Here is a 12,527-nt window from a genome sequence, read left to right on the forward strand (position 1 = left end):
TTAAGGAGCATCTTAAAGGAGGAGGGAGAGGTTTAGGTAGACTCCTAAGAGGGGCTATTTCCCTCTTTAGATTTTGCTGCGATGATATATCAGCTTCAAGTCCTGGTCAGATCTATTTTTTTTGTGTTTTTACGCAAGTGTCAACATTCAGGACTGAAAAGGATGTTTCACTTTCATCCCTCCTGAAAAACCGCTTCAGTGACACACAGCTGGGTATTATGTGAGTGGGTCTTTTCAGACTGATGTGGGTCTTAGGGAAGGTACTTTTTATTTTTCTGGTGGGGATGTTTGTTTTGTTTTAAGTTTTTCTAAAGCAGTCTTTCACCTCTTGCCCCTCCCCTCTTTCGCCCCTGGATTGAAGGCGGGGGGAGAAAAAAAACATAGACTGCAACTTTTCACTTTGTTTCTAGAGGCGCACCAAATAAAACCTGAGAATGTTTGTTAATAATCTAATCAGGTGGGGTGTGCGTTTGTGTTTTAAAATTTTTTAAAAATAAAACACACACTAGCAGCCTACAATTTGAGGAAAACTTGCCATGGTGATGAAACTCCTCTAACAGATGTTAGTTAGTGCAGCCTCTGGTGTCACTTCAATCTGTAGAATTTCAATGACGTTTTATGTTTTTTTTACCTAGTAATAGTAAGTCTCCGCACACTTTATGGCACTCTGGTCTGACAGCAATGAATTGTTGCCATGATGACAGAAATTACTGAGACCGGCCTGTTCCGGTTATTGTCTGGTCGCAAGCCCCATGTTATAAATGTTAGCAGTGCCTCAGGCTCAGGCTGTAATCAGATGGTAACTCCCAGCCTGCACGGCAGACTTCTCTGAAACCGATATCTTTACTCTTAAGTACGTTATTTTAATTTTAGATCAAAATAATTTAGCACTTACTAGAGACAGTGGCCCAGATTTTTCTGTCAAAATAATGGTGAGGCTCGCCGTTATTTGTGTATAAATGGTGCAGCAACTTCTAGGCGAGGAGCTGACGTGCGGTTAAACGTCAATATCCAATAGTTGTTGTCCGAGTTGCGCCGCTCCCCCGTTAGCATCACGAAGACGGCATCTCGCTGTCTGCCTCACCATTGAGATGTAGTGAATGGCGTCAAGTTGCTGCATTTACACAGAAGATATAGAATCATAGAAAGTTAACAGCACTGAAGGAGGCCATTCGGCCCATCGAGTCCACGCCGGCTCTAAGCAAGAGCAATCCAGCTAGCCCCACACCACCTCGATAGATTTTTGTTAGGCAACGGCATTAAGGGATATGAAGTTAAGATACAGATCAACCATGATCTAATTGAATGGCAGAACAGGCTTGAGGGGCTGAATGGCCTACTCCTGTTCCTATGTACCTAAGGGTATACAAGCCAAGTCTATGCAACCTGTCTTAATAATTTAACCCTTCTAGCTCCCTGGGTTATCAGGGGCCGATCATTGGTTGCACTGCAGCTGGCATTTGAGGGACATCTAATGGCTGAGATTAATGCAAGCCGTATCTTGTAGTGCAGCATTTACCCTTGGCTGGAATGTATCGGAAGATACCGCAGTCTGATCTGATGCAATTTGTTTTTCTATGTATCTCTTGGGAAACTGATATGAAACACAACGTGTTTCTAGTAAGACTGGAAAATTGATTGAAAAGTGAAGAGATGAAATAATACTGTGATTTTGTGCAATGCCATTTCTATATATACTGTTATGTTAGGATTTATATTACAGCAAACCTTAAAAAAGGGATAAACTGGGAATAGATTAAAAAGGAGAGACAAACATACATAATTAATGTTGCAATGGGGAAATAAAAGCAATAATAATTGAGCCTTGCATTGCCCAAAATTATCACATCAAAGTGTCTTAAAATGCTTCAGACATTGAATTACCTTGAAGCTCTTCACTGCTAGGTTTGCAAAGTGTGAAGAGTGAGTCAAAAGGTTGTGGGTTCAAGCCCCACTTCAGAGACTTGAGCACAAAATCTAGGCTGACGCTCCAGTGCAGTGCGGAGGGAGTGCTGCGCTGTTGGAGGTGCTGTCTTTCAGATGAGACGTTAAACTGAGGTTCCGTCTGCCCTCTCAGGTGAACGTAAAAGATCCCATGGCACTATTTCGAAGAAGAGCGGGGGAGTTCTCCCCGATGTTCTGGCTAATATTTATCCCTCAACCAACATCACTAAAACAGATTATCTGGTCATTACTGTTTGTGGGACCTTGCTGTGTGCAAATTGGGCTGTTGCGTTTCTTACATTACAACAGTGACTACACGTCAAAAGTATTTAATTGGCTGTAAAGCGCTTTCTGACATCCTAAAGTTGGTTATATAAATGCAAGTTCTTTTTTTGATGTATCCAGGCTAACTTCCTGTGCTGTGTTCAGATTTGGCCAAATGCAGGTATTCAGGGAACTAACCCTTTCTACAGAATTTATTAATTGCAGATTCACAGATATTTTCTAGATTGGGTTACTCCATGTTAAACGAATAGGTGAAAAGTTGGTGGCTGACACGTTTATCGGTTATCTTTGCTGAATGAGTTACAATTCTTCTCTCTCTCTTTCCCACACAGTGAAGGAACTGGTTGTATCAGCTGGAAATAACATAGTGATCACTCGACCCAAAAATTCTGTGGAGCTCAATACTTTCGTGGTCCCCGCACCGTCTGAAGGTGAGGCTTGCATTTGAATATGATTATACAGTACATAGAAACAGAAAATAGGAGCAGGAGTAGGCCATTCGGCCCTTCGGGCCTGCTCCGCCATTCAAAATGATCATGGCTGATCGTCTAACTCAGTACCCTGTTACCGCTTTCTCCCCATATCCCTTGATCCCTTTAGCATTAAGATATCTATCTCCTTCTTGAATACATCAAATGACTTGGCCTCCACTGCCTTCTGTGGTAGAGAATTCCACAGGTTCACCACCCTCTGAGTGAAGAAATTTCTCCTCATCTCGGTTCTAAATGGCCTACCCCATATCCTGAGACTGTGACCACTGGTTCTGGACTCCCCAGCCATCGGGAACATCCTCCCTGCATCTAGTCTGTCTAGTCCTGTTAGAATTTTATGTTTCGATGAGATCACCTCTCATTCTTCTAAACTCTAGTGAATATAGGCCTAGTCGACTCAATCTCCTCATACAGCAGTCCTGCCATCCCAGGAATCAGTCTGGTAAACCTTTGTTGCACTCCCTCCATGGCAAGGACATCCTTCCTCAGATAAGGAGACCAAAACTGCACACAATACTCCAGATGTGGTCTCACCAAGGCCCTGTATAACTGCAGTAAGACATCCCTGTTCCTCTACTCAAACCCTCTTGCAATGAAGGCCAACATACCATTTGCCTTCCTAACTGCTTGCTGCACCTGAATGCTCGCTTTCAGCGACTGGTGTACAAGGACACCCAGGTCTCGTTGCACCTCCCCTTTTCCCAATCTATCACCATTCAGTTAATAATCTGCCTTTCTGTTTTTCCAACCAAAGTGGATAACCTCACATTTATCCACGTTATACTGCATCTGCCATGTTCTTGTCCACTCACCCAACTTGTCTAAATCACATTGGAGCCTCTTTACATCCTCCTCACAGCTCACATTCCACCCCAGCTTTGTGTCGTCTGCAAACTTGGAAATGTTACATTTAGTTCCCTCATCCAAATCATTGATATATATATTGTGAATAGTTGGAGCCCAAGCACTGATCCCTGCGGTACCCCACTAGTCACTGCCTGCTACCCGGAAAAAGACCCATTTATTCCTACTCTCTGTTTCCTGTCTGTCAACCAATTCTCAATCCATGCCAGTATAGTCCCTCCAATCCCATGTGCTTTAATTTTGCACACTAACCTCTTGTGTGGGACCTTATCAAAAGCCTTCTGAAAATCCAAATACATCACATCCACTGGTTCTTCCCTATCTGTTCTACTAGTTACATCCTCAAAAAACTCCAGTAGATTTGTTAAGCATGATTTCCCTTTCATAAACCCATGCTGACTTTGTCCAATCCTGTTAACCCTCCAAGTGTTCTGTTATCACATCTTTTATAATAGACTCTAGCATTTTCCCACTACTGATGTTAGGCTAACTGGTCTGTAATTCCCTGTTTTTTCTCTCCCTCCTTTTTTAAATAGTGGGGTTACATTTGCCACCCTCCAATCTGTAGGAACTGTTCCAGAGTCTATAGAATTTTCGAAGATGCACCAATGCATCCACTATTTCCAGGGCCACTTCCTTCAGTACTCTGGGATGTAGATTATCAGGCCCTGGGGATTTGTCAGCCTTTAGCCCCATTAATTTCCCTAGCACTTTTTTTTACTAATACTGGTTTCCTTCAGTTCCTCCCTCTCACTAGACCCTTGGTTCCCTAACATTTCCGAGAGGTTATTTGTGTCCTCCTTTGTGAAGACAGAACCAAAGTATGTGGTTAATTGTTCTGCCATTTTTTTGTTCCCCATTATAATTTCCCCCATTTCTGACTGTAACAGACCTACATTTGTCTTGAATGATCTTTTTCTCTTAACACATTTATAGAAGCTTTTACAGTCAGTTTTTATGTTCTCTGCTAGTTTACTTTCATACTCCATTTTTCCCCTCTTAATCAATCTCTCTGCCCTCCTTTGCTGAATTCTGAACTGCTCCCAATCCTCAGGCTTGCCACTTTTTCTGGCAATTTGATATGTCTCCTCTTTGGATCTAATACTATCCCTAATTTCTTTTGTAAGCCACGGTTGAGCCACCTTTCCTGTTTTATTTTTGCGCCAGACAGCAATGAATAATTGTTGTAATTCCTGCACACGTTCTTTAAATATAAGCCATTGCCTATCCACCGTCACCCCTTTTAGTAAAGTTTCCCAATCTATCATAGCCAACTCGCACCTCATACTTTCGTAATTTCCTTTATTTAGATTCAGGACCCTAGTTTCGGATTCAACTACTTCACTCTCCTTCTTAATGAGGAAATGTTTCATGTTATGGTCGCTCTTCCCTAAGGGACTCCGCACAACATGATTGTTAATTAATCCTTTCTCATTGCACAATACCCAGTCTAGGATCGCCTGTTCTCTAGTTGGTTCCTCAACGTATTGGTCTAGAAAACCATCATGTACACACTTCACGAATTCCTCCCCCACAGTATTATCGCTAATTTGGTTTGACCAATCTATATGTAGATTAAAGTCACCCATGATTATAGTTGTACCCTTCTTGCATGCGTCTCTAATTTCCTGTTTAAAGCCTTCCCCTACATCTACTGTTTGGGGGCCTATATACAACCCCCACCAATGTTTTCTGCCCCTTGGTGTTTCTTAGCTCCACCCGTACAGATTCCACATTGTGATTTTCCGAGCCAATATCCTTCTTCACTATTGCATTGATTTTCTCCTTGACTAACAATGCTAACCCACCTCCTTTCCCTTTTTGCCTGTCCTTCCTAAATATTGAATACCCCTGGATGTTCAGTTCCCATCCTTGGTCACCCTGCAGCCATGTCTCCGTAATCGCAACTATATCATAACCGTTAATATCTATCTGCGCTGTTAATTCATCTACCTTATTGTGTAGTAGGAACAGTCGATATTTCACCTGTAACTGGTACTTGATGGCTCGTGCGTATGTCTGTGCCATTTCCTGTCTGTGTATATCGTAACTGGAGGAAAGTTACATGCCCAGTGTGCCAGAGAAGCTGATATTTGAGAGCAGGATGAACTGTTGGTGATAAAGAAGAGGTTACAGATTTGTCTGATTGCTTATGGATGCAGCAACCACACGTTTCTCATGCATCTGATACATCTGTTGCAAGAGGCACATACTTCTGGTATGATTAGGGTAGTGACAGTCTTTGTATGTTGTATACTCTAACTCTCATGTCAGAGTATTGTTTGAGGTAGTGCCATGACTGGAAGATTTTTACAATCTAAAGTGAATTGTCAATAGTTTAACATTTCAAAAGAAAGACTTGCATTTATTTAGCGCCTTTCAGGACATCCCAAAGCGCTTTACAGGCAATGAAGTATTTTTGAAATGTGGTCACTATTATAATGTAGGAAACGCGGCAGCCAATTCGCACACAGCAAAGTCCCACAAACAACAATGTGATTATGACCAGATAATCTGTTTTTATTGATGTTGGTTGAGGGAGAAATATTGACCTGGAGACCAGGGAGAACTCCCCTGCTCTTCTTCGAAATGGTGCTATGGGATCTGTTATAGCCGCCATTTTTATTTCAAAATATACTTTATTTCACTGAACTGTGTGTATCTTTAAATTCTATGTAAATATCACAATTTCAAACCAGTGCAATTCTAAACAAAACACCACAGATCATACACAAAGCGATCTCATTATTACAATTCAAACACAGTATTTCTTATGACTCATGGTGTACAATACAAGGTGGGCGGCCTTACACGGTGGCCTTTCCCCATAGAGCCTTTGAGTAGGTCGCACCTCGCCTCAGTGCGTCCTGTAGCACGTGCTCCTGGACATTGGAGTGTGCCAGTTGCAACACTCGATCGTGGACAACTCCTTCAGCTGGAAACCCAGCATGTTTCAGGCGGACCAAAGGGCCTCCTTCACCGAATTGATGGTCTTCCAGTTGCAGGTGATATCTGTCTCCGTGTGCGTCCCAGGGAACAGCCCGTAGAGCACAGCGTCCTGTGTTACTGAACTGTTTGGGATGAACCGGGACAGATACCCACGCATCTCTCTCCACATCCTCTGCGCAAAGGGGCAGCCCATCAGGAGGTGGACGATGGTCTACATCGCAGGGGGCAAAGGGAGCCTCGGTTTAACATCTCATCTGAAAGACGGCACCTCCATCAGTGCAGCATTCCCTCCGTACTGCACTGGAGTGTCAGCCTAGATTTTGTGCTCAAGTATCTGCAGTGGGGTATATTATCACAGATATAGCCAGCCAACTATCTCAACCGTCCTCCCCTAGCACTTTAAATATCTTAAATACAGATCACTTTGAATAGGATTATTCAAATTTTGATCTCTCCTCAGAAACGCGATCCCAAATTTATAGAAAATATAAACGCAACAAAAACATTGTCATTTTAGTTCTAAATGAATTCTTCAGATCAAAATTTAAGATATTGCAAACGGCAGCTCGGAGAGCAATATCGCAACTTACAGTACCCACATTGAGCCATGGGATGGGCAGGTCACTTTGAATGGTTTTTGAGAGCCAGAAGTTCAGGTCGTCTGAAGTGTGAATGGTACTGTACACAGAACCACAAGTGCTGCCTAACCAGGCTGTTCAGCAGAAAACAAATCCATTATATGAGGCTAAGGAATGTGGCTAGGGACTGTTACAAGGCCACACATTCTCAAATAGATTACCAGGAATTGGATATACCGCCACCATGAGCTGCATCACCTCTCTCCCCATTGGGCTACCAAGTTTCAGAGCTGGAGAGCCAAGGTAAGGCTGCATATCTCCTCTTCAGACGGTTGGAAAAATGCCTAACTAAATGACCAGAGATTAGTTTGGTTGTTTACCAACCGCAAGGCCCTGTTACCCTCCTCTGTCAGCCATGGCTCAGTAGGTAGCACTCTCACCTCTGAGTCAGAAGGTTGTGGGTTCAAGTCCCACTTCAGCGACTTGAGCCCATAATCTAGACTGACACTCCCAGTGCTGTGCTGTCATTTGGATGAGACCCTAACCTAAGGCCCCATCTGCCCTCTCAGCTGGACATAAAAGATCCCATGGCATTATTTGAGGAAGAGCCGGGAAATTCTCCCTGGTTTCCTGGACAATATTTATCCCACAACCAACATCATTAAAACAGATTATCTGGTCTTTATCACACTGATTTTTGTGGGACTTTATTGTGTGCAAATAGGCTGCCTTATTTCCTATGTTACAACAGTGACTACACTTCAAAAAAAGAACTTAATTGGCTGTAAGGCACTTTGGGGCATCCTGAAGTTGTGAAAGTTGCTGTATAAATGCAAGTCTTTCTTTCAAATACCCTCCTCTTCCCACTAGCCTATAGGTGATGATAAATTTACATTTTAAATAAAAATAGAAGACTAACCCACCCTTCCTGCTGTGGCTTCAGCCACAGAATGTAGTTACTAACCAGGCAACTGGAATGCTGATATGGAAACGTTGAATGGGTCATTTAGAATGGGCAATTTGTCCCCTGCACATGTGTGACACTTTATTTTTAAAGGGACATACACAACAGTTCAAGTTTGGCCAAATGCAAGTATTCAGGGAAGTAACCTTTCCACAGAATTTTATTGAATCTCTGATTCACAGTTATTTTCTAGAGTGGATTACGCTGTGTTAAACAAATATTAATTCTCCGGTTACCATTGCCAGCAACAAACATTCCCAGGTTAGGTGCAGCAGGACTCAAAGCTTTCTTCCACCTGGCTTCTAGCTCATCACCAACCACAGGAAAAACAACCCCTATTGCACCAATTTTTTCTGAATCTAAGAACTGTATTGTGCACGCAAGTTACAAAGCAGTGGAAATGTTCCCAGACAATAATGTTGGCATTAAATTGGTGCCAAGTACAAGATTCTATAAAGCTAAACCGCCATCTTTTTGACCTTTTATCAAACATTTATTGTACAGACCCTTGGTAGTCTTACAATCTAACCTGGTGCACACAGTAGAATTATATATGTTAACAGATGGCTTGTGACACATATGTCTCCTTCATTAAGCATTAACACATACTAAAACCACTACAAAAGGCTACTTTTATATTTCCACATGCTTATCTATTATTAAGCCCTTAAATATTGCTGTAAAGTAACGCATTGTTTTTGCTTGTGGGGTATTGTTGAGGTTATGGGCTCGATTTTAGCACCCGCGATTGGGTGCGTTCGCGGCGGGGGTGGGGGCTGCGAAAATCGGGGATTCCCGGGGCGGGTCTAGAGCCCGGCTCCAACCCGCCACTTCCGGGTTCCCCAGTGACGCGCTGACATGCGCGCGGAGCCCCCGCATGTGGGACTCCCGCCGGCAATTAAAGCCAGCGGGGTGCCACTTAAAGTACTTAAACAGGTACTTCAGGTTGTTTACAGACCTGATTGACCTGATATTTTAGGAGGGGTGGGATTTTGCAATGAACTGGGACTGTTTCCCATACTGGGGGAAACGCTCCCAGTTGAAATGGACGTGTTGCAGCCACCAGCCTGTGGCAGCTGCAAAGGTCCATTTGACAGCTGGGGAGGGAGACCCTCACTCATTGCAGGAGGCCACTCTGTCAATTTGGACAAAGTTTGGCCTCCACCACCTTCCTCCTAACAATAAAATTCACCAACTTGCACACTTACCCCGGGGTCCAGACACATTTACCTACCTTGCGGACCCCCTCAGGTGTACATCTTCCGGATGGGGGCTGCCGTAGCTGCAGTCATGACCTCCTCGGAGGGCGAACAGCATCACCAGCCTCGCCGGCCACGCCGTCCACCTCTGACACATGGAGCTCCACAACACAGTGCTGTGACACATCCACCTGCACAGCAGGAGGGAGGGCAACCGCAGAGAAAGATGCGTCGCAGAGGGCACTACCCTCGCCACAGGGTCTACAGACCGAGGCTCAGCTTCCTGGATCTCTCTGAGCAGCAGTGCACATGGAGGCTCAGAGTCACTCGACATGTAGTTATGGACATCTGCAGCCTCCTTCATGCCAAGCTGCTCCCGACTGGCCCGAGCACCATCTTCTTACCTGTTGCTGTCAAAGTCACCACTGCCCTCAACAACTTCTCCTCCGCATCCTTCCAGGGTGCCACCGGGAACATCGCCGACATCTCTCAGTCGTCTGCACAAAAGAGCCCTGCAAATACACCTACACCCACTCTGCAGTGACACAATGGGTGGCATCAGTTGTGGGTCTTCACAGTGATCCTCAGGAAAGGGCATTTTTGCACCATCCAGACAAGATTTGCAAAGATGTGGCAGTAGTGGTGACAATATAATATGTGATGTGAGTTGATCAGAAATTAAATATAGGTAAACACCATGACAAACCCTCAAAAACCCTTGTGCATCCCCTTCATGCTCACAACACGTTTGCCTTACGCTTCCTACTGCACATATGTGATTCATACCCTGTGGCTGCAGCACAGGTAGTGGCAGGTTGAGTGAGGCTGACTGTGAAAGAGATGCATGAGAGGGTGAGTATGAGATAGAGCCATGAGATTGTATGATGATTGGGTTGAGTGGTAGTGGTGGGATGAGTACTGGCGAGGTGAGTAAGTGCAGGTAAGATGAGGATGAGCTTTGAGTTGGTGTGAGGAGTGATGTGACAGAGTAGTGTTGGCAGTGCAGAAGGAAATGTGGGGTGGGGGCGGTGATGTGGCAGACGGAGGGGAGGGGAATGAGTAAGTGTACTCACATCTGCTGACCTACTTAGCTGATTGAAGTGCCTCCTGCACTGTATGCAGGTGCGCGATATGTTGGTGGTGCAGTGACCTCCTCTGCCACCTCGAGCCAGGCCTTGGTGGCAGAGGCAGGCCGCTTCCTCCCGCCCGCCGGGGGGAAGATCTCTGTCCTCCCCCTCCTCCTCACCCCATCCAAAGATACCTGAAGCGAGGCATCATTAAACCTGGGAGCAGCCTTCCCCCTGGACTGCTCCATGCTGTAATTTTTCCTATTTTCTGCAGCATCAGTCAGTGGAGGACTGCCCCTTTAAACAGGGCTCCTTCAGCTGATAGACCTTGCTGTGCATGCGCAGTCCGCCCGCTGCTCAGCTTACCAGCGGGGAACCCGGAAGCACAGGTAAGTGGCTCCAATCAAGCTGCGATTGCGCACGGAGCACACTGATTTCACTGGGCGCGTTACCCACGCGCCCAGTCGACCCCCTGCTGAGAACCCGCCGCCCTGCTAATATTGAGCCCTATGTGTCAGTTTTACAGCCTGTTTTCAGATGATGAACTGGAGGCGAAGTGCTGACATCTATCTTTAGGAACATGTTTGTTGGTAAGTGTTGCCTGAAGAGTTGAGTTTAATTGAATTGCCCGATTGAGGGTAGTGAGGTTGGTCCATGTTTTTACAGCAATGGGTTCTGATGGTTCAGGTTCCATCATTCTCAGTTGTTGCACGTAAAAGCTGAGTCTTTATGCCATCAGAAATGTGTCAGTAAGTTGGAATGAAGCAAGCAATAAAAAAAGAAGAAAATGAGTTAGATGCGATGAGATAACAGTTTTCCTAATGTACAATCTCAACTAGATGCCAAAAACAGAGCCAGCCTGACTGGAAAACATTGTTGATATTTTAGAGTTGGGGGGGGGGGGTTGGTGGGCGAGAGAATAATTAAGTTCAGCAAACTGGTTTGGCTTATTAATGTGCCTAGTTCATGCCAACCTGAATAGTCTCAGCGCAGGTAGAGCTACACCTCTTTGTACTTCAGTTATGTGCCCCATGCATGCACAACGCTGACCTTGGACTTGGAAAAACACTGGAGTAGTAGGTGGTGCTGTGCTGAGGCTGGCGATGGGTGGAAGACACTTCTGACCCATGGTGTCCCTAACATGGGATTGCTTGGTGCTGCCACTGGACGAACAAAATGAGTGTCTCGTTGTGTAGCACTAACCATCCTTACCGTGATGAGCACAAAAAAATGACTTTTTTATAACAAATTTTCTTAATTTGGCCAGTCGCCCATCCTCGAAATGTAAAATGACCAAGCATATGTGCTGGGGGTTAAATGTCTTTTAAAGCACTGATTGTGTCTCAAATTTAGCTTCTTTCATGACCTCAGGATGACCCAAAGCGCTTTGCAGCCAATGAAGTATTTTTGAAGTGTAGTCTGTGTTGTAATGTAGGAAACGCAGCAACCAATTTGCGCACAGCAAGGTAATGTCAGTTAATGACCAGATCATCTATTTTTAGTGATGTTGGTCGAGGGATAAATATTGGCCAGAACACTGGGGGGAACTCCCCTGCTCTTCTTCGAAATAGCGGCATGAGATCTTTCATGTGTACCCGAGAGGGAAAAGCGGACCTCGATTTAACATCTCATCCGAAAGACAGTACCTCTGACAGTGCAGCGCTCTCTCAGTACTGCACTGAGGTGTCAGCCTAGATTATATGCTCAAGTCTCTGGACCGAGGCTCAAACCCGCAACCTTCTGACTCAGAGGCGAGAATGCTGAGTCACAGCTGGCACCTAAATGAAGAATTGCTACTCCTTAATACACAGTTTGTGTATGCACTAGCTCTAATGCTCAGAGGAAATTAAGTCCCCTGTGTGCGTATCTTCTAAGTAAGACTGCCAACAGTCATCACAGGACCCAATCGTTTTAGCTGAATCTGACTAGAATAAGGGGCCCACTGTGCGGGATTATAAATTGAATTTGTTTATTTGAATTCGGTTGCACTTGTAGTGTGACATTTATCGCTTTCCATGCATTCTTGCTCTTACCTACCCCTTTATTAGCCCCACTACAGTTCAGTTCAATTCAGCAGAGCTAATGACTCTGACTCAGAGGAGAGATGCTACCAACTGAGCCACAGCTGACACCCTATATAATGTCGTCATCTGGTTAATTGAATCCTTTTAATATTTCCTGGGAGG

The 12,527-nt window shown here is 44.7% G+C and overlaps 1 protein-coding gene across 1 annotated transcript in view; it reads left to right on the forward strand.

The window, feature by feature from the left end:
• Positions 1 to 12,527, forward strand: part of LOC137335943 (dyslexia-associated protein KIAA0319-like) — a gene marked incomplete at its 5' end in the record, with an annotated part of 88,573 nt that overhangs the window by 14,327 nt on the left and 61,719 nt on the right. The window contains one exon of the mRNA XM_068001456.1: positions 2,562 to 2,660. Coding sequence (XP_067857557.1) covers positions 2,562 to 2,660 — 99 coding nt within the window. The remainder of the gene's footprint in view (positions 1 to 2,561; positions 2,661 to 12,527) is intronic.

This window comes from Heptranchias perlo, chromosome 2, assembly GCF_035084215.1.
Source record: "Heptranchias perlo isolate sHepPer1 chromosome 2, sHepPer1.hap1, whole genome shotgun sequence".
Lineage (NCBI taxonomy): Eukaryota > Metazoa > Chordata > Chondrichthyes > Hexanchiformes > Hexanchidae > Heptranchias > Heptranchias perlo.